General features: G+C 41.8%; 1 protein-coding gene across 1 annotated transcript in view; it reads left to right on the top strand.

Annotated features, from left to right (window-relative positions):
* Positions 1-23,006, top strand: part of TRRAP (transformation/transcription domain associated protein) — a 98,696-nt gene that overhangs the window by 41,354 nt on the left and 34,336 nt on the right. Inside the window, exons 38-56 of the mRNA XM_082490634.1 lie at positions 48-254; positions 1,145-1,303; positions 1,387-1,521; positions 1,708-1,818; positions 3,107-3,253; positions 5,332-5,545; positions 6,218-6,343; positions 8,252-8,398; positions 9,491-9,693; positions 10,375-10,496; positions 11,380-11,593; positions 12,569-12,748; positions 13,111-13,257; positions 13,930-14,049; positions 14,352-14,639; positions 16,060-16,197; positions 16,582-16,694; positions 17,173-17,308; positions 22,021-22,212. Of these exons, the coding sequence (XP_082346760.1) occupies positions 48-254; positions 1,145-1,303; positions 1,387-1,521; positions 1,708-1,818; positions 3,107-3,253; positions 5,332-5,545; positions 6,218-6,343; positions 8,252-8,398; positions 9,491-9,693; positions 10,375-10,496; positions 11,380-11,593; positions 12,569-12,748; positions 13,111-13,257; positions 13,930-14,049; positions 14,352-14,639; positions 16,060-16,197; positions 16,582-16,694; positions 17,173-17,308; positions 22,021-22,212 (3,099 nt within the window). The remainder of the gene's footprint in view (positions 1-47; positions 255-1,144; positions 1,304-1,386; positions 1,522-1,707; positions 1,819-3,106; positions 3,254-5,331; positions 5,546-6,217; positions 6,344-8,251; positions 8,399-9,490; positions 9,694-10,374; positions 10,497-11,379; positions 11,594-12,568; positions 12,749-13,110; positions 13,258-13,929; positions 14,050-14,351; positions 14,640-16,059; positions 16,198-16,581; positions 16,695-17,172; positions 17,309-22,020; positions 22,213-23,006) is intronic.

Below are 23,006 nucleotides of genomic sequence, written 5' to 3'. Positions count from 1 at the left end.
TGTAAATCTGAATAATATGAATACTGATCGAAAACCTCGCTGTTTAGGTTTTTCACAGTCTTCTAAAAGCTCACGCGATGGAGGCCCGAGCTATTGTCAGGCAAGCCATGGCTATTCTGACTCCTGCTGTGCCTGCTCGAATGGAGGATGGGCATCAGATGCTGACCCACTGGACACGAAAAATCATTGTGGAAGAGGGTCATACAGTTCCCCAACTAGTACATATTTTGCACTTGATAGTACAACATTTCAAGGTACTTGTACCAGGTATTCTGGTGGTCGCTGTATCTCAGGTATCAACGAGGGAAACTGCGGTTTGATTAGAAAATAATGTAATCTGATTTATATGGTTTAGCTTCAAAAGGCATCGTCTGTCTGCAAAGATATTTATTTAAAACTGACAACAACTATTAAAATTAAATAGCAAACCACTTCTTAAGCTTTCTCATGATTGAAGTTAAAGCGTTAGGTGAAAGTCTGCAAGATTGATTCATTGCACGTGCACTAGCGGTGGTCTTTAACAGAGCTGTGAAGATTCTTTAAGAGCTGTTTAAAAAAAGTGCAGAACTATATTCTATTCCGTACTCCAGTAATCCTTGTTTGTTTGACTTTATATATTCTGTGGGGTTAACTAGGTAACTTGTATCTCCAGCTAATGTATGTTGGGAAACACGAAACAAATGGGGGAATGCTGCAGAATGTCAATATAGGAGCATTTTTGAAAACACATATTAAGATACGACCCAACGTGGCAGCTAGCTAATATGCACTTAAGTCGCTTTTCAGGAATCAATGCCTGAATGCTTTTTGAAAAATATCTGAGTGTGTTCAAGTGTGAGTTGTTGCTCTCTAAAAGGATAAGCAAAAAATTGGAAGAATTGATCCTTGAGAAAAATCATGTGTCTTGAAAAGGAGGTCTTCACTTGGGAACATGAAATCAGTAGTCACTACTGAAAATTGTAGCCAAAATTTTATTTTCAAAGCAGCAGTTACTTTTCCAGATTGCAGAATTTGAACGTGGTACAGACTTAGCAGACTTCAGGATTAAAGACTGTTTTACCATTTTGATTTATTTTGTCTGTGTAGTTTTTGTGTTGAATTTTATTGGTTAATGGCTAACCCGACTGTGAAACCATCTTTTCAGGTTTATTATCCAGTGAGACATCACTTGGTTCAGCATATGGTTAGTGCCATGCAGAGACTGGGCTTCACTCCCAGCGTTACGATAGAGCAAAGAAAATTAGCGGTGGATCTTGCTGAAGTGGTTATTAAATGGGAATTGCAAAGAATTAAAGACCAGCAGGTAGGAAGTCTAAACAAACTGGTAAAGACTGAACTGTTATACAGTTAAATGCTTTTTTAACATGCACGTTGCTGATATTTCAGCCAGATTCAGATATGGATTCCAGCGCAAGTGGAGAAGGAGCGGGTTCTGCCTCATCTGCTGTTAAAAGAGGATTGTCTGTAGATTCTGGCCAAGAAGTAAAACGATTCAGGACAGCTACAGGAGCAATAAGTGCTGTAAGAAAAAATCAGACTCTGAAATTAGAACCTGCACGGGCTAAGCAATGTAGTGTAATTGTTTCAAGTTATGTGGAAAAAACTCACTGAATTGAAGGTTATATTATTAGAAAATATTTTAAACGACTTCTGCTTATTATCCTTCTCCGGTGGTGCTTATGGTTTTTGTGTTTTGTATCCGTGCAGGTATTTGGACGTAGCCAGTCCTTGCCGGGAGCCGATGCCCTTCTTTCCAAGCCGATTGACAAGCAGCATACAGATACAGTCGTGAATTTCTTGATTAGAATCGCCTGCCAGGTAGTGTGTTTATTCTGATATGCAAATACCAATGTGGCATTAGCAGCCAAAACCATAAACCCCTCTTTTCATAATAGTCCTTCTATGCTTGGATTATTGTAGGGGTTGTGTACTCTCTTGCTGAAGGGCTAGAAACTTTAATGCAAAATTGTACGTAAAGTAAAATGTTTTTATTCTAAGGAGGAAAGAAATTGAATTTTATAACCAGTTTCTGCACGTTTGTCACTTGACAAAGGATGGATATTATTCACGAGGTATGCTTTGGCTTCTTATTGTTGGTATTGGTCGTGTATAGCTTGATGCAGGGAGCGTGCACTCTGAAGTTAAAACTTTAAACGTGAACGGTTGCAATCCAGATTTTGAAATTGAAAGAGTCTTCATTTTACTATGCTGTTGATCACTTCCAGCTTTTTGTTTGTTCTTTGCTTTCTCTTTTCAAGCAAGAACCATATCAGGAGTGACATGACTGAAGTAAATGTGACTAGTAGAATTTGTCTGGAGCCAGGCAAAGACTTCAAAATGTTCCCATAAGGGTTTTTTTTTAATTCATTTATATATTTGCCTTATGCTGCAAAGTATGCTTGTTCTATTGCCTGGATTTAATGGCAAGAATATTTTACCTGAAACCTGAAGAATATTTAGAGGGTTTAATAGGGAAAGACTATGCCAATTACATATCTAAGGATAACGATTGTAATTGTGTTTTTAAGATCAAATACGTGGAATTACTTCTTTTCATGCAGCATGTAGAACTAAAGCTTTTCACCACATTTTCTTAAGAATTAACTTTTCTGGAGTGTGGGAAATTAGCTGGGTGTAGCTCAAAGCTGATAAATTTTATGGCTTCTGCAGCGGTCTCGGCTGGTAGGTAACATGGATGGGATTTTATCCTCCGCAGTCCATTGCACAGAGCAGACGTGCTCTTGAGGTCTAAAGATGAACCGAGTAAAGAGCTTCGTATGTTTATGGATACCTTGCAAACAGAAAAGATTAACCATCTTGAGCGTGGTCACAGTTGGAGTAATAAAGTATGGGATTAAACTTTTTTTTAAATATGCCTTTGGTGGGTGATTTGGGGTAATTAGCTAGCAGTTTAGACACCAGTTCTGATGTGTGCTATTAGTTGTCAGCTTTTCCTGCGGTTAAATGCTGTGTGACTGTACTGATAAAACTACTTAAGCTCATCCATTTCAGAAATAAGAAATTACGTGCTTGCTTGGAATGCGTAATAAATTAATGAGTTGGTTAGAAAAAGGGTGTAATTTTGTTAACTCTGATTAATTGCTAGGTAAATGACAACTCAAACACTGCGGGATCTCCTGGGGAATTGCTGTCTCGCCGCTGTGTCAACCTTCTGAAGACAGCTTTACGACCAGACATGTGGCCAAAATCAGAACTGAAGTTGCAGTGGTTTGATAAGCTGCTAATGACCGTGGTAGGTAACATCCGAGTCCTGTAAGTCTTCAAGTTTCACTAGCACGTATGCCGACTGAATACTAGCGATATCTGCATACTGACTTTTACAGTCTTAATCTTTTCTTCTTTGTAGTGAAATAAATAAATTGTTAAGTATGCGAATCGCATTACTGCTTATAATTTGTATAGCTACAGTACTTACAAATATTAGAACACACGTAGGAGGAGGTGGAGTCATTTCCTGTACTTGATTTTGAAGTGGGTCGCAGTTTGCTTGTTTGCGTGGTTGGTGCTTTTTCTTGGTTTGTTTTGTTAATAGGAAGTTTTACAAATTGCGATTGATTTTATTGGTTCCTAGTTTTCTGACTACTTTATGGTAACCTGAAGGTCACCGAAAGGCTAGCTTCCTGTGTTTGGTGGCACAACCTATTTTGTTTATCATCTCTGTGCTGTTTCTGTGCTTTTTGCCGTATAATGAGTTTTTCTACGCATCTTTTATTTGTGTATCATACTATTTAATCGACTAGCGACTCCTACCGTTTCAAATGTTTAGGACCTCTCTTGATGTCACTGTTCTGTTTCTTTGACTAAAGGAGTAATATATCCTATTTTTGGAAACTTTAAAATGTTTATGATTACATGAAAATGTGCTGTGGCCTGTTTTTTCCAAATGTTGATCTACACGTGCTATACTTTTATAATGCTGTTGTCTGTATGCAGATAGTCCTTGAAAGGGCAAGTATCTACTTTCATCCTTCTCTCCTTCCGTTGGAAGAGTTTTTGATGTGGCTCCATTTGTTTTGGGTTTACAAGCATTGATAGCGCCCCAGGGAGCTCATATTTGTTGCTTTACTCAACTTTGCCCAAGTAGAGTGCAACCTGAGTGAAAATTGCCTTTAAAATTCATCATTTTTGTCCTGTTGATGGCATTTGGTAGCCTACAGTGGGAAGAACTGCAGTCATTGCCACAGGAGGGTTACCTCCTACTCACCTTCCTCGCTCACACGGTCGCAGAGCTGTGTAGATGCCGGGTGATGGGGGCTGTGCAGTAACAGCAGTTTGACTTCAGCAAAGTCATGACTTTGAGCGATTTCTCTGTGCTGAAGGCAGAGGAGGTTGTGAGTATCTGCGTGCTGGCTGCTGGCGAGCTGCGTGTTGCGTACGGAGCAGCGTTGCCCTCCCTTTCTGGAACAGAGAGGAAGATGGTGGAGGTGTAAAATAGCATTAGAGAGTGCAATTCAGAGAGTTCATGTGCTTCCAGAACGTGAACTGCTGTCTATTTCCTCTGCCTTTTTCAGACAAATCTTCCAGTTTATCATCTTTCATGAATTTGGGGAAGGTGGACAAAGTGCACTCCATCCAAGAGGGAGCCAATATCAAAGCCTAGCGTGCTCCGCTTCTCCTTCCGCCAGCTCAAAACAAAGGCACCATGCCACCCCTCCGACCTGAGGAAGGTGGATGGTGCTGATGGTTACTTAATTCAAGGAAATGAGTCCCCTGGAACAGGAATTCTTTATCCTAATTTTGTGCTATGTGCCATCAGTTATACAAGGGGTTCAGAAAAAAGAATACGGCTTCTGCAGCAAAGAGACTTCTTACCTTAATGATAATTTTGTAGGTTTACAAAGATGCATCCAGGAATATTTTCTTTTCTCTTTTTTTTTCCCTTCAGTTCCAAGTACCCTCTTTTCTAACCTCTAAGCTATAACTTATCATAGAATATGCTGGTTTAGCTCTTCACTGAAGGTCTGCCTCTGAAGGGTGTTGACGAGGAGATAAAACGTGATCCTCTGTTGAAAGCATTTCTAAGCAGCAGGGTTGCGGGCAACTCTCAAAGCTGAGGACCGCAAAAACCACCAGAAGGAACATACCTGTAAATGCCTAAAGTAAAATTTTTATGGCTAAAGATTTTAAAGCACCTTGTATTTTACAGTTTTATATTGGATGACTTATCCAAAAGATTGACATGAAACATCGCTGGCATAGAAACCTCAACCTTACTGCAGGCTGCCAGCAGGTTTGATCTGGACTCACTCGTCCGTGTAGCATCTCTGTGAGTTCCCCCACTCACTGCCTTTTTGTGTGTGTTCTCTTTAGGAACAGCCCAATCAGGCCAACTTCGCCAACATTTGCACTGGCTTAGAGGTCTTAAGTTTCCTGTTAACGGTCCTGCAGCCCCCGGCTATCCTGAGCAGCTTCAAGCCCCTGCAGCGAGGCGTCGCGGCGTGCATGACTTGTGGCAACACCAAGGTCTTGAGAGCGGTCCACAGTTTGCTTTCTCGCTTGATGGGTATTTTCCCTACAGAGCCCAGTACGTGCTATTTTCTTCCTCCTTTCGTCCTTTATTGCTGCATGACTTCGGTGACTGAGGGCGGGGTGAGGGCACTCTTTGCAATGTGCTGGTATTCTGGGTTATGATTCCTGCATTTAACGGGCCATTGTAGCTCGCACTTTCAACCCCTCTTTAAAAAAAGAAAAGCTGAAATAAGTAGTCATGTGGAATACATCATTATCCATTGACATAAAAACTTAATAACCTGTGGCTGTCATAACTTTGATTCGAGAAATGCGCGCTATAAATTTAATGTATTTTTGCGATTACAGCTTTTCAGCTTCAGGAGTGCAATTTTTTAGTTGTTAAGCTTTGCTAGTTTCCTAAAACACAGAAGGGAGATGAAGTGTAAAAAGAAAGATAATAAGTAATATGCTGTGTCTTAATAGAAACTAATTTAGGTGGTCTTTTCTTAAAAAAAATAAATCGGCGATCTAAGACCTCATCGAAACGAGTTATTGGGAAGTAGCGGTACACTGTTAGAGACACATCGGTTCGATAATAATGAGGTTTATATAAATGAGGGATCCGCTTGTGCTGCCTCGGTTTATTGGCACAATAAAGCTGACTCTGTGTTCACAGTGCAACTGTTCTTTGCACGCTCTGTGGCTGACGTTGCCAAAAGTAAACCCAACTCTCTGAACGCTGCAGGTACCTCGAGTGTAGCTTCAAAGTACGAAGAGCTGGAGTGCCTTTATGCTGCCGTTGGAAAGGTTATTTATGAAGGACTTACTAATTATGAGAAAGCCACTAACGCTAACCCTTCTCAGCTCTTCGGTAAGTTTCCGCATCTCTAGCAGACGTAGATGGAGTGCCAGTTAATGAGTGCCATCTTTGTCACGAGCTGTTATTCGCCGTAAGGGTTGGGGTCTGATACCGTGCAGAGGAGGCTGCGGGGAGCGTTTGGAACTAACCTGAGAGATGAGCTGGGGATGTCTGTCATCGGTGCAGAAGGGGACTGGGGGGGCTTTGCGTTCCCTCTTCTCCCAGTAGGTGGCTTGGGAGCAGTTACTGGGAGTGGGGAGCTGCAGCTGTGCTGGGTGGAACCTTTCTGCCTTCAAAGGGCACTGGGAAAAGATGCAGCATTCAGATTAACCAGTGACTGGAAACTTGTTACACGGGAAAACGAAAATCCTTCTGGTGCTACTCTGAGATACTATAGAATATGTCATGGAATCTGTAAGCATTCTTTATGCTATTGCCTTCTACTTTTCAGTTACTTTTAAAGCTTCATTTATCAGCTGATTTAAATAGTGTAGGAAGATTTATTTATTTATAGATCTTGAATTCTAAGTAAGAAATTACAAAAATGCTGTTTTTCTTGAGTGAGCAAATCGGAATTTTTAGCATACACCATTCTGAAGAGCTCAAATCTTCTTATTTGCTTATTATTCATACTTATTTGATTGGTAAAGAGCTCAGCTATGTATTACAATGACAAAGATATATTGGAATAATACAATTTGGCCCAGAACTGGTTGGGTTGGTAATACAGACCTGAAATCTCACAGTTTTGGAAAACTTGCTGATTTAAATGGCAAATGTCCTTCCCTGTTTTACTCTGTGATCTGCGTAGGTAGTTGTAATTTGGCATTGGGAATTGCGTGTGTCGGCTGTCCGGATGTACGTCACGACGAACTAACCAAGGAGGGTGTTCCTACACTTAGTCCAGAGCTCGCTTAAAAGCAGCGCTACAATCGAACTGTCGGGTGGTGCAGATCGCAGTTCGGGGCTTAAGGGGCTGAACTTTGTGTGCCAGGACTTCTGCACACCTGAGCAGCAGAAGAAAGAAAAGCTCTTGAAGGCGCCGTTCCATGAAGCAAGCACGCTTCCGTAAACGTCCTTGTGGGCTTTTCTTCAGTTGTGAAGTTGCAGTAAGGAAAGGGGCAGCTGTAGGTTGTTCAGAGGATGTAGTTGGGCAGCATGTGTGTACTTTTTTAGAGTTAAGTATTTTAGAGCATAGATATTGCTAAAACTGATTGCTTTGCATGTATACAGATAAGCTTCTATTAGGATAGGCATCGTTAACGGTGCTGTGTAATTTGAAGGGACCGTGACCTTGTAGGCATTGTGCAGTTGTCAACTGCGCTGAAATTACTGGTTTCAGTAGTGTTAACTTTTTCAATCTACGGTAACTGATCTATGAATCTATGAAGTTTCTAGATTAGGAAAGCAAGAGTGTGTGTTTTTTTTTATTTTTAATGACTAAACCCAATCTTATTCATGTAAGAGTTTTGCTACTTTTCAGTAGTAAAACAAATACTCAACTTTAGGAGTCGTTTCATTTTGCCTTGTTAACTCTTTCTTTTTTTTTTTTAAGGCCTCGGAGAAGGGTCAGCTCACAATTGCTCTCTTTCTGTCCTCCCTTTCTCCCTCTTGCCCTCCATCACACACTTGTGTACACAGAACTTTCAAATGTTTTGATTAATGCAAAAATAACTTTTTAGTCGTAGACTAAAGACTAAAACTTAGTCTAAAGTTGGGACTGAAATATTTCTTCCGATCTATCCAGATTTCCAGTCTTTGTAACGTGGGTAGTCCCATTCTTTCGTGGCAGGACAGAATACAGCCAGAACGTTTCCTGTGTTCTCCGTAGAAGGAGCACATCCTTGTTCAGAACCCACGGCCTGCTCCTGTCCCGCTCAGCACAAGGTTTGCTTCCTTAAGGACTGTTTTTATCTGCAGGTACTTTGATGATTCTGAAGTCGGCGTGCAGTAACAATCCCAGCTATATTGACAGACTGATTTCGGTTTTTATGCGATCTCTGCAGAAGATGGTCAGGGAACACTTAAACCCGCAGGCTGCAGCAGGAACAGCAGAAGCCAACACAGGTATTACACGCTGTGGTTTAGGGATGTTAATGATTACAGAGGTCGTAAAGTATTCCAGTCTCTTCATGCTAAAGGGATTCAAATGATTTTGTAGGGGGTTGTGTGCATTATTACATGTTGAGAAGTACTTCAGCATTAGTGAGAAATACTACTGAAGTACTGAAGGACAAAAATAGACTGTGAGTTTCTGTTACCTGCTTAATGCATGAATTTCAGTAGTAAGCCAAACATTTCGGTGAATGGTTAGTGAATATTTGTTGAGCTACAGCGTATCTAGAAATACTGAAATTCTTCAATTCTTCAAGAGTTTATAGTGTCGAGGGGAGAAGGGCTGAATTTTATTTGATTAGTCTGTGCTTTCACTTTTTTTTTTTTTTACTTCTTCCTATTTGATAATTTCACAAACAGTTGTTCCAATATTAACTTGTCAGAGCTGATGCTTTTGTTGTCCTCTTAAAATAGCATCTTTTTCAGTCTGTACAATTCTGTCTATCATTAAATGAATTAGGTCATGAGTCATTGAAAAAAAAAATCAGATGTTCTTGTAGAAGAAGATTCAGTGGTAGGAAAGAGCGCTGTAATTTATTAATGAAAAAGCTACTGAAGAAAATAGTTGGAAAGAGTTGCTGCTGTTAGATTGCCAGCCCGTATTTTAATTAAGTAAATGAGAAGCTTGCAAATTTTATTAACGCTGAGAAACAATTGGAAAATTATTAAACTTGACAGATAAGCAGGTCAGGAAATTAACAGAACAAAGTGGGTGTGCTGCATCGTACAGTATTTCGTACACAAGTTTAATTGCAGATTTTCAGTACTGGGGTTCTGCAGTACCTCTTACCAAAGACTTACTGAAATGAAACCACGCAGACTTGGCTTTAGGACTTTGAATGGATTTGGGGTTTTTTTTTGGAAAGAGTGTCCCAGTTGTTTAGGAATGGAAAGCGGTAATTCTGAAAACGCTTCTAGGGATATATTCCCAGGTAACAGATACCGTTGCTATTTTTTAAAATGACAGTATCTTATCTTGAGAATTTCTTTGCCAGGTGTTTTATAGGTGTACGCACAATTTTAATCCTTTTTTTGCATCCGCAGCAGGTACAAGTGAACTGGTGATGCTAAGCCTGGATCTTGTGAAAACTCGCCTGGCTGTGATGAGCATGGAAATGAGGAAGAATTTCATACAAGCTATTCTAACGTCTCTCATTGAAAAATCTACTGATGCCAAAATTCTCCGTGCAGTGGTAAAAATCGTGGAAGAATGGGTGAAAAACAATTCCCCAATGGCAGCTAATCAGGTGAATTGAGAAGATAAAACATTCTTGCTCTCAAATACTTAAATAACTGTAAGCTACTGTTATAATTCATCAGGTTTTGACAGTGAGGTTTGTAAGGATCTGTTGTATAGGTTTAGATGCCCTCAGTGAGGTTTGGAATGGGAAAGTAGCTGGAGTTAAAGGTGCTTAGCATTGTATGGCTTCTGTTGGCTGTTTGATCCTGGATGCTGTTTTGCTGAGAACTTGTTTTATAGTAAAAAATTTAAAATATGTTTCGCATGAACTTGGGTAGAGAGATCCTTCAGGGGGAGGATGACTAATGCTGGTTTAAATCGTGTTACTCTCGTAACGTTTTGCGGCCTCCTCAATTTGCCGTGTTTTCTGCTAGCGTCGAGTACTCAACCATCTAGTGCTGTACAAAAGGGCCTACACTTTTAAAAATATGCAGGAGCTTTTTGTAACCATTGAACAACTTAAACCTGGTTTTAGTCATGATTTTAAAGTTCTCTAGCATATATTAGCAGGATAAAGGCTTGAGTTATTTTTCTTTTCAAGAACTACGACCTTCTCCCAGGCTGTTCTTCAGCACTTTAGGAGTGAAAGAGCGATATAAAGGATGGCTGAGGTGTACTTTGGCTGTGCCAGTTCTCTGCTTGTTTTAAGATGAATTGACAAAATTAATCATGTCTTCTTTTAACACAGACACCTACTCTCCGGGAGAAGTCCATTTTACTAGTGAAAATGATGACTTACATCGAAAAGCGTTTTCCAGAAGACCTTGAATTAAATGCCCAGTTCTTAGACCTTGTTAACTATGTCTATAGGTAATTATAGCAATTAATCATATATTGCAGCTTATTGGTTCATAATTTGTACCATATATGACCTTTATAACATGGCCATCAATCTTTTTGGGTCTGAATTAAGTGATCTCGCCCACCCCACTGAACTGATGCAAAATCAGTTCATTTCACTGCAACAATACGTGTTTATGAAAGACAATTTGAAAACAGAAGTCCCGTAGAAAGGATTTTCTTTTCAGCTCCGCTGAAATATCTCCACTGCCCCAACTTCTTCCTTTCCCAAGATACCAGGGCATCCTTGTAGCCGATGGTATTCTGAACACCGTGGTGACACCTGAAACCCGTCTGTCTTTTCACACCCACAGGGTATAAAGATTTTTATTTTTTTTCTTGGAAATTTCTTGTAAATTATACTTTCAGGAGAGTTACTTTGCTAGCTGAACCGGCAGGTTTTGTAACATGATGAAATAATTAAAATAGTTACCTTATCAAAAAATGCTAGGAATTTAATTTTGTGCTGATGATTCACATTACTTTGAGTTAGTGTTTGCTGCTGTTCTGTTTTCTGGTTAACTGTGCAAAGCCCCGGTGTGGACATGGTGGTCAGAAGTTCTTATCGATGAATATCATTTGGCGTTTCAAACAAGATACAGATGTGGCTGAAATTGTTTCACAGATATGATAAGATTTGATCCGGAAAGAGTTTTTATGACAGTGCTGGGCCAGTTTTCTGGCAAGCAGCAATATTTTCTTTGCTGTTTCTCTCACGGTGCTGCACCTGCATGCAGGCCACATCACGGGGGCTTCTACGGAACGTCACCTCTTGATTTTTAGTATTTTATATGCAAAACCTAGACGGCTTCTCTTTCTAATGTCTCTGTCATTTCGTCTTTATTCATTTTAGGGATGAGAATCTTTCCGGTAGCGAACTTACTGCTAAACTTGAGCCAGCGTTTCTTTCGGGTTTGCGTTGTGCCCAGCCACTCATACGGGCCAAATTTTTTGAGGTCTTCGACAGTTCTATGAAACGTCGTGTTTATGAGCGCCTGCTTTATGTGACCTGTTCTCAAAACTGGGAAGCAATGGGAAATCACTTTTGGATAAAACAGTGCATCGAGGTAGGGAAATTATTTGTATCAGAAATACGATTACAATTTGAGAAATATGTTATATTCCCCATTTTTCTCGGCTGTGTGTAAAACCATTATGCAATGTGTGTCTTGTAGTGTGTATTATCTGTATCAAAGCTAAAAATACCGAGTCTGCTGCCTCAGAGACTTCCAGTAGTGCTTAAAAATAAATACAGTGTCTAAACCATGAAATGCTTATATTTGGAAAGTGGCTTCAATATCAGCCTTTAAAATCTATTTTCTCTGTGAAAACCTTAATGACCAGCTTAATGCTTCTTAAGAATATCCATCTCTTATAAATGACGGTGATTATTAAAAACCGAAAAGAATTGTTACAGTAGATGATTTCAAGAGAACTGTTAAGGCTACACTGCCTGCGCTGGTGCTATCACAGCCGTTAGGTGGGATTGCACTGAAGTGAAATTGCATTGTTGGATGGTTTATTGAAAACAAGATGGCAAGAAACCTCTTTTCTTTTTTTATTTAAATGACTTGCATATTAAAACATGAGTTTAAAGTGATTGTGAGGATAACTGTACTCTTAAAAGTCTTAGAATTCCTTCCAGAGAGATAAAAACCAGCATTGTGGATTTCTTTTCACATCCTTTTTGGGAGGACGTTCGTTGTAAATGGGGAGAGTCTGTGTACATTAGCTGATTGAGGGCACTAAATATACGCATTAAAAAGTTCAAAATACAGAACTTAGGCATAAAAGATTCCTATTCCTCCAGCATTTTCAGGAGAGGCTTGAAAAACAATCCTTAACATACAGTCATGAACTTCAAAATGGTGACAAAATGTGATCAGATTACCGTATTTATTGAATAAAGGTGATAATCAGGCCTTAAGTATGTTATTGCAACTTTTATCTTGTTGATAAATACTAAACCATAGTGATGTTTTCCTTGAAATACTACAGTAAAATGTGTATTCAAAAACTCTCCTTGCTTTTTCGTGTCTCAGCTCCTGTTGGCAGTGTGCGAGAGAAATACTACAATAGGGACGAGCTGCCAGGGTGCTATGCTGCCCTCCATCACCAACGTTATCAACCTCGCTGACAGTCACGACAGAGCGGCGTTCGCTATGGTCACCCATGTCAAACAAGAGCCTCGTGAGAGGGAAAACAGTGAATCCAAAGAAGAGGTAACTTACAGGAAATACTGTAGAAAAAACCCTCTTTTTGATGGAAGGTACCTCTTCTAGTTTCTCATCGGATAAGTTTGGAGAATATCTCGAAGATGATGTGCGCAGGTTGTTCAGTATTCCGTGTGTTCAATACGTCGTAGTTGAACCACGCGTGGGTTTCTCAGAACTTATATTCATCCCTTTAGCCTTTTCTTTACCGTAGCACTGTAGCGATTCTACATCTGAACCTGAAGAACTAGCAGAAATAAATGGTGAGACCTGAACTAAGCTGATTGGAAGGGTGTTTTGCATTTGTTTGGAAAAAAAGCAAAAGTACTTTCAAAATATCTGCATGCTTTGAGTTGTTTACTTCTGTATAGGATGTTGAAATAGACATTGAACTGGCTCCGGGAGATCAGACCAGTACACCTAAGACTAAGGAACTTTCTGAGAAGGACATTGGCAATCAGCTGCACATGTTGACCAACCGGCATGACAAATTTCTTGACTCTCTTCGGGAAGTGAAGGTTGGTACAGGTCCTTGGGTTCCTGACAAATCATTTTAATACTGAAACCTTCAAACTGACCTGACGCACTTTTCTTCCTCCTTTTTTTTTTAATCTCGCACTTGTGATTTTTTAGCTGACTTTTTTTTTTTTTCTGTAGACATCTCTTATAATCTGATGTAATTTCTTGTTCGCATAGGGTAGAATATTGTTAATCGCTAGTTGTTACTGTATCGCTTTCCTACAGAGTTAAATTTCATTCTCTTCCACCTGTAAGTGTATTTTAACTGTTCGGCTAAGAAAATAGCGGCGGCAAGACAGGGATCAAAAACATGTATCAGCATCTTACGTTTAAGAAATTCCTAAGAAGGTAATTTTAGCTGAATGCCATGTTGAAATAATTCTCACAGTAGTAACAGCTCTATCCAATTAACTTGATCATTCCTGTTCCCAGTCATCAACTTCTTTCCTTTTTTTACCAGTTACAGTAATGAATCAGAGTCTCAATCAACATGAAAAGAGGATTAGGTTCTTGTTACAGTAGTCTGTATTGCTAAAGGAAACATGTTTGATGTGTTGGTTGGCAAAGGCATTTGAATTACTGCTTAAGCAACTTGATAACTGTATAACTGGGAACTGTTTTTCCATAGCGTTAATTGTATTTTTCCTGTTTCTCTTTCTTTTTGTTTCTAGACTGGAGCATTGCTGAGTGCCTTTGTTCAATTATGTCATATTTCTACACCATTAGCAGAGAAGACTTGGATACAGCTTTTTTCACGGCTTTGGAAAATCTTGTCTGACAGGCAACAACATGTGAGAATCTCTCTCTCCTCGCTCACAAATTTGTCTTTGTAAATGACTGGTGTTTCAGGAAAATGCATTTGTGTGATAAATGACTTGTTCGCTTGCTTTGAGAAGTTTGCCGTTCTTTGTGACTGGTGAATACCGTATACCTCTATCAGTACGTCTTTTGAAATAAATAGGGCCCTTCAGTTTACAAAGAGAAATACACTTATCAAATGGTCGTTCCCTGTATTAACAAGATTTTTAATCTCAATTCTCTAATTGAGGAATCTGAACGAACAGATAACTATCCTTTATGTTTTTCCTTCTAGGCTCTGGCAGGTGAAATAAGCCCTTTCTTGTGCAGCGGTAGCCATCAAGTACAGCGAGATTGCCAGCCGAGCGCGCTCAACTGCTTCGTGGAAGCAATGTCACAGTGTGTTCCTCCCATTCCCATCAGACCTTGTGTCCTGAAATACTTGGGGAAAACTCACAATCTCTGGTTTCGTTCTACACTGATGCTGGAACATCAAGCCTTCGAGAAAGGCCTGAGCCTACAAATTAAGCCTAAACAGACAACGGAATTTTATGAGCAGGAAAGCATAACTCCGCCTCAACAGGTAGTGTTATATTAATCGAAGTACATTTTGAAATGTGAAGAGAAAAACGCAGTGATGGTATAGTACAATAGTATCGTAGGATCATTTAGGTTGGGAAAGACCTTTAAGATCATTGAGTGCAACTGTAAACCTAATGCTGCTAAACCCACCACTAACCCACGTCCCTCAGCACCGCGTCGGCCCGTCTGTTCAACCCCGCCAGGGGTGGCGACTCCCCCACTGCCCCGGGCAGCCTGTGCCGGTGCTGGACAGCCCTTCCGGTGAAGAAATGTTTCCTAATATCCAATCTAAACCTCCCCTGGTACAACTTGAGGCTGTTTCCTCTTGTCCCATCGCCTGTTCCCTGGGAGCAGAGACCGACTCCCCTCGCTACCCCCTCCTCTCAGGCAGCTGTAGGGAGGGAGAAGGTCTCCCCTCGGCCTCCTCTTCTCCAGGCTGAACACCCCCAGGGCCCTCAGCCGCTCCTCATCACACGTGTGCTCCAGACCCCTCACCAGCTCCGTGTCCCTTCTCTGGACACGCTCCAGCCCCTCCATGTCTGTCTTGTCGTGAGGGGCCCAAAACTGAACACAGCACTCGAGGTGGGGCCTCACCAGTGCCGAGGACGGGGAGCGATCGCTTCTCAATATTCGTATTTAGAAGCTCATTAAAGTAGTGCTGACTTTTTTGTTTTTAAATTCAGTGAGGAAAATTCTGTCCTTGTGTGTTTGTGAATAGAGACTTGCAACATGGCCTGCTTTGTGTCTTACCTACTTCTCATGCTTTTCTTTCATGTCATTGATATTTTCCTATTTTTCTCTTTTCCTCTCTTTTCCATCTGCGTTTGACAGTTCTTGATGCAATTCTCTGCAGCTCTGTAGAACTAGATGAAACCCTTTCTGCCCCTAATTTTAAATCTGGAGTAGGAGTCTGTATAGCCTCTGTCTCCCTCAAAGGGTGTGCGCTTTCCCTAACCAAATCTGTTGGTTTCTGACCTTAAAGAATTCTTAGCTAAACAAAACTGCCTTCCCTGTACGCAGGTGCTGTTGTGTTTAATAGTCTGTCAGGTATGGTCTCCCTTGGCCCGTTTGTCATCAGCTGAGGAAGCTGAGTATTACGGGTTCTTTTTACATTAAAGACCAAGTTGTTGCCTTGTTAAACAATTTTGTTTTCTATGATTTGATCGGATCCGTTAGGGAAGACGGGCGGGAATCAATGTGCAAGCCGTGGGGGTTTGTCATGTAATGCAGTGGTGTTCTTCTCTGTGCTTGGCTGTTACTAATTGCTTGTCTTCTAGAGTTCGAAAAAGAGTTTCTGTAGCGACTTCTCTGTTTCCGTGCCCTTCTCGGTTTGCCTCAGCGTAGAGCGTGTGGGTTTGCTGTCTGCTGCGCTTTGTAACGAGAGGTTCACTGTGGAGAAACGTGTGCGCTTAACGTTCTAGGAAATACTGGATTCCCTCGCTGAGCTCTACTCCTTGTTACAAGAAGAGGATATGTGGGCTGGGCTGTGGCAGAAGCGCTGTAAATTCCCAGAGACGGCGACGGCTATTGCCTATGAACAACACGGCTTTTTCGAACAGGTACACCCCTGATATAGAAAGGATTCGAGTAGTTCTCCTGTCAGGATGGATATTCTGGTCAGCAAGAAAATATTCTGAATATTAATAAATAACTTCAGTCTTCCACAACAAAGTGCCACAGCTTCTCTACTGGCCAAAGTAGTAGTTTAAGGCCGTGTAATACCGAGATAAGGCGAGATTTTTGAGCACATCCATCAGTTTTTCGTGACATTGGTAGAGCTGCCAAATAATGACCATATTCAGGAATGAGTTAACACACTTCGTATGTTATTTTAACTTAGAATTTATAAAAGTTTTCTTATCCCTTTTTTTTTTAAAGAAAATAATGTTGAGTTAATGTGTATGTAGCGGATGGAAAAATAAAATGGTTTAAATTTAATTTAGGCACAAGAAACTTATGAAAAAGCAATGGAAAAGGCTAAAAAAGAGCATGAACGGAACAATGCTTCCCCTTCCATCTTTCCGGAGTATCAGCTCTGGGAAGACCATTGGATTCGGTAAGACTTTAAAGCTGATGTAGAACAAGTATTTTTACCCTGCGATGGAAGTGAAATACCCTGCTGGTTTAAAGCATTAGTTACAAGAATAAACTTAGCTCAGATACAGGGGAAACTTAAGGGAATAAAAAAAGCTATTTTTTTACTCCCTTAACAGACCCTCAGAAGTGATACGCCTGAAGTGTTGGAAAAATGTAATTTGCTACTGATGGAAACCGGCTGGAGCTAAAATTTGTTTTTCCTATTCAAAATGGTTGTTCTGGGAGACACAAAATTCGGCTCTTCCCTGTTCACACATTTGTGTATTCTAACTGGTATTATAATCTTCCCATCTGGGTAAAACTTTTGCAGTGCTTGCAGAGCTGTTCACAGACACACGAATACGCAGATAATATTCTGATACACAACATTTATAGCCACTTCTATTGAAATTTTATTTTTTCGGTAACCAAAGTGAGAATGCTTTCGATTTTCTCAGTTGCTCAAAAGAATTGAACCAGTGGGAACCTTTGACAGAATATGGCCAATCAAAAGGTCATATAAATCCTTACCTCGTCCTGGAATGTGCATGGAGGGTCTCCAACTGGACGGCTATGAAGGAGGCTCTGGTGCAGGTGAGTGAGGGCGTTTATGCTGATGGATAGTTTCTTTCTTTATTTTACTGATGACGTTTCTAACGAGTCAGCACTACCCTTCATTTCTCAGACACAGCGAACTGCTCTTTGGAAGTTTTCTTTGACGTCCCAGCACGCAGCTGGGTATTTTGGCAATCGAAGCTTGTCATTTCAACAGACAACCTCGGTTCTCTCTTCTGTCTCTTTATGGACCTGTGCTGTAGGAAGTGCAGCCAGGGCAGGAGTGGCTTACGGTGCACGGTAGCGAGTCACTGCAGAGCAACGAACGCTGGTCACAGAAGTGTGTGTCAGCAGGGACCTCCGGAGAAACTTAAAACAGGACCCTTGCAAGTGTATGGCATCATTTAGAATAAGGCAGTGTTGGGGAGGCGCGTTTTTTGTATTTTACACCTTTAGAGGAACAAACGAAAAGCACGCACGCGAAAATACTGAGACCACTTACAAGGAAGTGAAGGCTTTGGTGAAGTCACCCTGCTTAAATGTACAGTCTTTACTGAAAAAAAAGAAATAAAGCTAAGAAGTATTTTTAGGTCTTCTCAAATTGTGATCATTTGTGGTAAGTTTTTTGCTAGTAAATATCATAATGATTGCACAGGTTTCTAGATATATACGTTTGTGACAGTGCTGAGGCTTCGAGAGAGCGCTGCTAGTAGGAGTTGTGTCCTCCAAGTTCCTTATTTGATCTTCCGTGGAACTGGAAAACTTGAGTTTGGAATTTTCTGATGTTTCAAGGTTTCCTCAGAAGCTTAATGCGTCAATGATGATACTTTTGTAGTTCAACGTAAAGTTTACAGAGCCATAAAATAGTTGAGTTAGAAGGGACGTCTGGCGGTCATCTGGCCCGACGCTCCCTTCGGAGCAGGGCCTGAGGAGCTCAGGTTGCCTTGGCTAGCAGAGGTTTAATATCTCCAAGAATTGAGATGCCACGGCTTTTCGGGACATACTCTTCATCGGAAGTAGCACAGATGTGCCCTGCCTGTTATACTTTGGTTTAGAAACCAGCACAGCGCTTAGCTGCTCCGTGAGAAAGTCAGGAGGTCGTGTACGGCGAGCGAGGTAGCCACCATCTTCCTTTGCTCACGGATAGTATGTATTGTTTGTACTTTCCTGCTGTTGACCTTCCTGCTTCATTATGGAGTTCATTATAGTGTTCTGCTTGTAATTCATTTTGCTGAACAGCGTGCGTTTGTAAAACGTTTAACCTTCCCTTCGTCCTTTCCTGGCTTCCCTCGTGAGACTGCGCTCTGTGCCATCCACGCGCCTGACGGATGAAAGCTCTGGAACGTTTGGGCTGTTTCCGAGCACTTTGAAGGCAGGGGGCGCGCTACATGCAGGAAATAACACTTTGCAAAATTGAAATCTGGAAGATCTTTTTTTCTTTCTAAGAGCTCATGATTTTATTTTGTGTGAATAAAGTTTACGCGGGCAGGGAAGCACGCTGTGGATGGCCCCCCGCTTCCTGAGAAGATGCGCCACAAAATACGTAGGTAGATATTTTCAACTGAGAGCAAATGTTGCTGAATTCTTCCACGTGCAAGAAGCTGCCCATATTTGGGTAACTTCCTCCTCGTCCTCTCTCAGGCACCTCCTTCCCAGCTGCGCTGGGAGCCGGGCGGTGCGAGCGGGCTGGCGGGTGCCGCTCTTGAGGGGGCTGCGGAGCGTGGGGCTGCGGAGCGTGGGGCGGCAGAGCCAGCTCGGGCGCCGGGGCGAGCGCGGAGTTCGGTGGTGGGGGCACCAGCAGGTTCTGCTGGGATTGTTTTAGAGCTTTGTATGCTGTGTCACCGTTCTCTAGAAGACTGAAAACTTTGGGGTTGTTTTTTTAAATTCTAAGCAAATATACCCTCCTTTCAAGGCAGGTGGAGTCGTTCGCCTGTGATTAGTTCATGTAGGAAGATAAGGCAGATGTGGAGCTGAAGTGTGGGAGGCGAGAATGCTGCGTGAAACCCCAAGTGGAAGGGAGCTTGCCGGCCTTCGTTGCGCTCGTGCTGTGGAGTGTGACGTTGCTGGAGTTACGCTGCTGAAGATGTCAGAGTTTGGAATAGGGGCGTGAATTGCACCTCTACAATAGAACTTTTCTGAGAAAGCTCTGAGCAGAGCCGTAGGCTGTGGTTCTTCGTATTGCAGACACAGAGCCAGGAGAATTAGTCCCTCGCTTAATTGGGGTTTGATGTTTCATCGGTCCTGTTTCACTTTTGAACCAGCACCTACCAGTTAATAGTATTACATGTCAAATTGACGGTTGACTGTCTAGTTTCGTAATATTTGCAAAAGATAAATAGTGATTATGAAAAACACTGAGCATCCCTCAATTCCGATATCGCGCAGGATTAAGTTCCTGTATACAAAATATCCCAACAGTGTGCTTCCTGGTGACAGCTTAGTCTGGCAGGGGAAATGTGCCCAGTTGTGTCTCTCTCATCCTTTCTTCAAAATCAAACTGAATACCACATTTTTTAAAATGTAGTACGTTGATTCTTCTGTAACACTTTCTTTTGTCAGGAGGGAGAATAGGTGGATGCGATCAGTTAGTTTTGCTTTAAAGGCTAAACTGCTGCAAACAGCAGTTGTTTAATTAATTAAAGGCAGTGTTGTCTTTTGATGGAGCCTAAATTAAGGGAGTCCAACCATTACAGCAGTTGAAATGGAGTTTTTCAATATTTGTAGTACTGACGGTTCAAGTTAAATAGGTGTCTCTAAAGATGGATTTTATCATTTACCAGCCCATGTGAAGCCAAATCTGTAAGTAGGAAGCTGCATACGCGACAAAAATTATCTCGTAGGTTATATTTACATTTCAGTTAATGTGTTTTGTTCTTATAACAACTGGTATTTTGTGTCCTATTTAAGCATGCAACTTCAGTGTCTAATTATAGAAATAACATTATTTGAGAAACCTTCAAAGCCTAAAATAAGAAGTGTGTTGTACAGCGTATGACAAACCCTGAGTTGAAACAGAATGGAATAGATCATGTCTGACAGGTTCTGGTTTTGGAGATTTGCAAGTGGGGTAACTGCCGATGTGCTTTAGCTGCAGTTGCATTAAATGAGCTGTTTTCAGCAATGAGACATTCACTGAACGACTAAGGAGAAGGTGCTGCTGATGCCATAAATGGAGCTTTTGTGGCTCTACTCCGATTCTTGTAAAAGTGTCGGGACAGGTTTGCGTAAATGTTAGCATGTGAGAGAATGTTTGGTTCTGTGCTGCTGTAGTCGCTACTCCAGTTTTATTGATGTTCTTTAATGTGGCTGGTTTTTATCAAGTTGCAGGGTTGATTCACAGGAGGTCAGAAGGGGTGGCAAATATGTATCAGTTTTTGTAAATCTTTGTGAAACATTTTTAATAATCTACCTATTAAAGTCGAGCTGCTGAAGTAGCGAGTGGCCTTTGATAGGCCCCGAGGCTCATTTCCATTTGCTCGCATTGCCGTCGTGTTTAATGATCCAGGAGATAATGTAATAAAGAAAGAGATTATTTTCACTGTGTAAGTGTAAGGTTGGTACCTGGCAGTTTCTCTTTGCTGGCTCAGGCGTAAAAGTCAGTTGAGGATAACAGAAATAACAATTGTAATGGTTAAGGTACAGTCTCTCAACAAGGAGGTAACGCAGCGGGATTTCGGTGTTGCGTATCAAACCATAAAGGGTTTGATGTAAAGCGATGTAAAGCGAAAGAAGGAGAAGGCAAGACGTTCGAGATTTAAGGCCCGCAGTGTCAGCTAGTGAGCGTTGGTTAGGTGCAAGTTCGCTGTAAAATACTCACAGAATTTAGTTGTTAGACAACTGGGGTACTTTGCTGGTTTTAGCTGCCGTATTTCTACTCTTGCAGGATTTTAAGAAAATGATTTGAAATGACTCCACCTGTACTCAGAAATTACTTTGACATAAAGGAAGGTTAGTCGGAGATGACTTAAAAAATTAAGTGTTTTTCTCATAAACTTAGTCAAGCCCTGGAGCAGGCGGTCGGGAAGCGTACCGCCGGCATAACGTGCTGATGTGTAGGGACGGGATCCTTGTACGTGAGGCGCTGACGTTGCTTGTGCTGGAGGTGGTACGCCTTACCTGCTGAGAAGCGTCTTTTCCCCTTCCGGAGGGTGGGGTGGTTTGCAGTGAGCTTCGTGCTGCCTCGCGGCATGGCTGGCAGCGCGCTCAGCCCTGATCGCTGCCTTCAGCCCTGCGCGCTGCCTTCAGCCCTGGGCGCTGCCTTCAGCCCTGGGCGCTGCCTTCAGCCCTGATCGCTGCCTTCAGCCCTGGGCGCTGCCTTCAGCCCTGATCGCTGCCTTCAGCCCTGATCGCTGCCTTCAGCCCTGGGCGCTGCCTTCAGCCCTGGGCGCTGCCTTCAGCCCTGATCGCTGCCTTCAGCCCTGGGCGCTGCCTTCAGCCCTGGGCGCTGCCTTCAGCCCTGGGCGCTGCCTTCAGCCCTGGGCGCTGCCTTCAGCCCTGGGCGCTGCGCTGCAGCGGTTGGGGAGCGGGTGGCGTGCAGGCACTGCTGCTCTCCTGCTGAATTTGCCAAGAGCTCGGAGAGCTCCTCGGATGACAGAAATTTTCGTATTTTAGTCTGGTATTTTTAGAAAATGAGCTAATTTTTATGAAAAACAAAACTGTTTGCTCAAGAAGGCTTTTAAAAAAATAATTGAGAAAAGTCTGCATTTGAGCATGGATGATCTCTACTAAGCTTTTTCCCATTTCCTTGCCAGGTGGAGTTGAGCTGTCCAAAGGAGATGGCGTGGAAGGTGAACATGTACAGAGGGTACTTAGCCATCTGCCATCCCGAGGAGCAGCAGCTGAACTTCATCGAGCGCCTGGTAGAGATGGCGAGTAGTTTAGCTATTCGAGAATGGCGAAGGCTTCCTCACGTGGTCTCGCACGTTCACACTCCCCTTCTCCAGGTAAGAATGAAACGCGTCTTGTTGCCGGTTACTTTCCACTAGCAAGGTTCAGAAATTTGGGTAACCGTGAGCGTAAAATATTTTACTGTGCAGTGCTGATCCTTTTTTCATAATGGTACTTTTTTGTTAGGAGTTGCAGAATATGCATTATGATTGGGATTCCTTTTAAAGTTTTTATAGTTTACCCGACTGTTCTGTTCATGGCCTACAGAAGTAGCTATTCAGGAGTTCATCAGATGGCTCAGCCTTTTTTGTGGGCTAATGCATCATGCGCTGCGGTACGTGGAGATCTGGAACCTTCAGTGGGTTTTGAAGTGAGGTCCATTTTGGGTGGGTGTATTAATGCATTATGTTATTTGCAGAAAAGTTGAAACAACCTCCCAAGTGTTCTTTTCAGTTAAACAGGTTAAATGTGGTATGGAATTTTGTCAACTGTAAGGTACTCCTGTATTTTTTGGTTTTAAATTTTTTTTAAACCGGGGCATTAAAAGGTAGCTGAATAAGGGAGTAGTGTATTTAGAAATGCTGATGTTTCTTTGAGTAGTGGCGTTCTCAACAGGCTGAGCAAGTTCTGAACATCCCTGTGGCTTAAGCCTGAAGGCCAAAGAACCAAACCCGGTTCTTTTTTTCCAAAAGTCTGTAGTTAGTGAAGGACTTTTCAAGGGAGCACTACTATCTTTAGGAAAAATACTGTAGGTTCTGGCCAATGTGAGCCTTACCCTGTCTTCGTCATGGCTGTGTTATATTGCTAAATGTTGTGATTTCATCGGGGGAGGGAGCAGGAAGGAATCTAG

This window comes from Vanellus vanellus (assembly GCF_965231255.1).
Source record: "Vanellus vanellus genome assembly, chromosome: 14".
In the NCBI taxonomy this organism is placed as follows: Eukaryota; Metazoa; Chordata; class Aves; order Charadriiformes; family Charadriidae; genus Vanellus; species Vanellus vanellus.
Note: the sequence above shows the minus strand (reverse complement) of the source record. Positions and strands in the feature narration are given on the sequence as shown.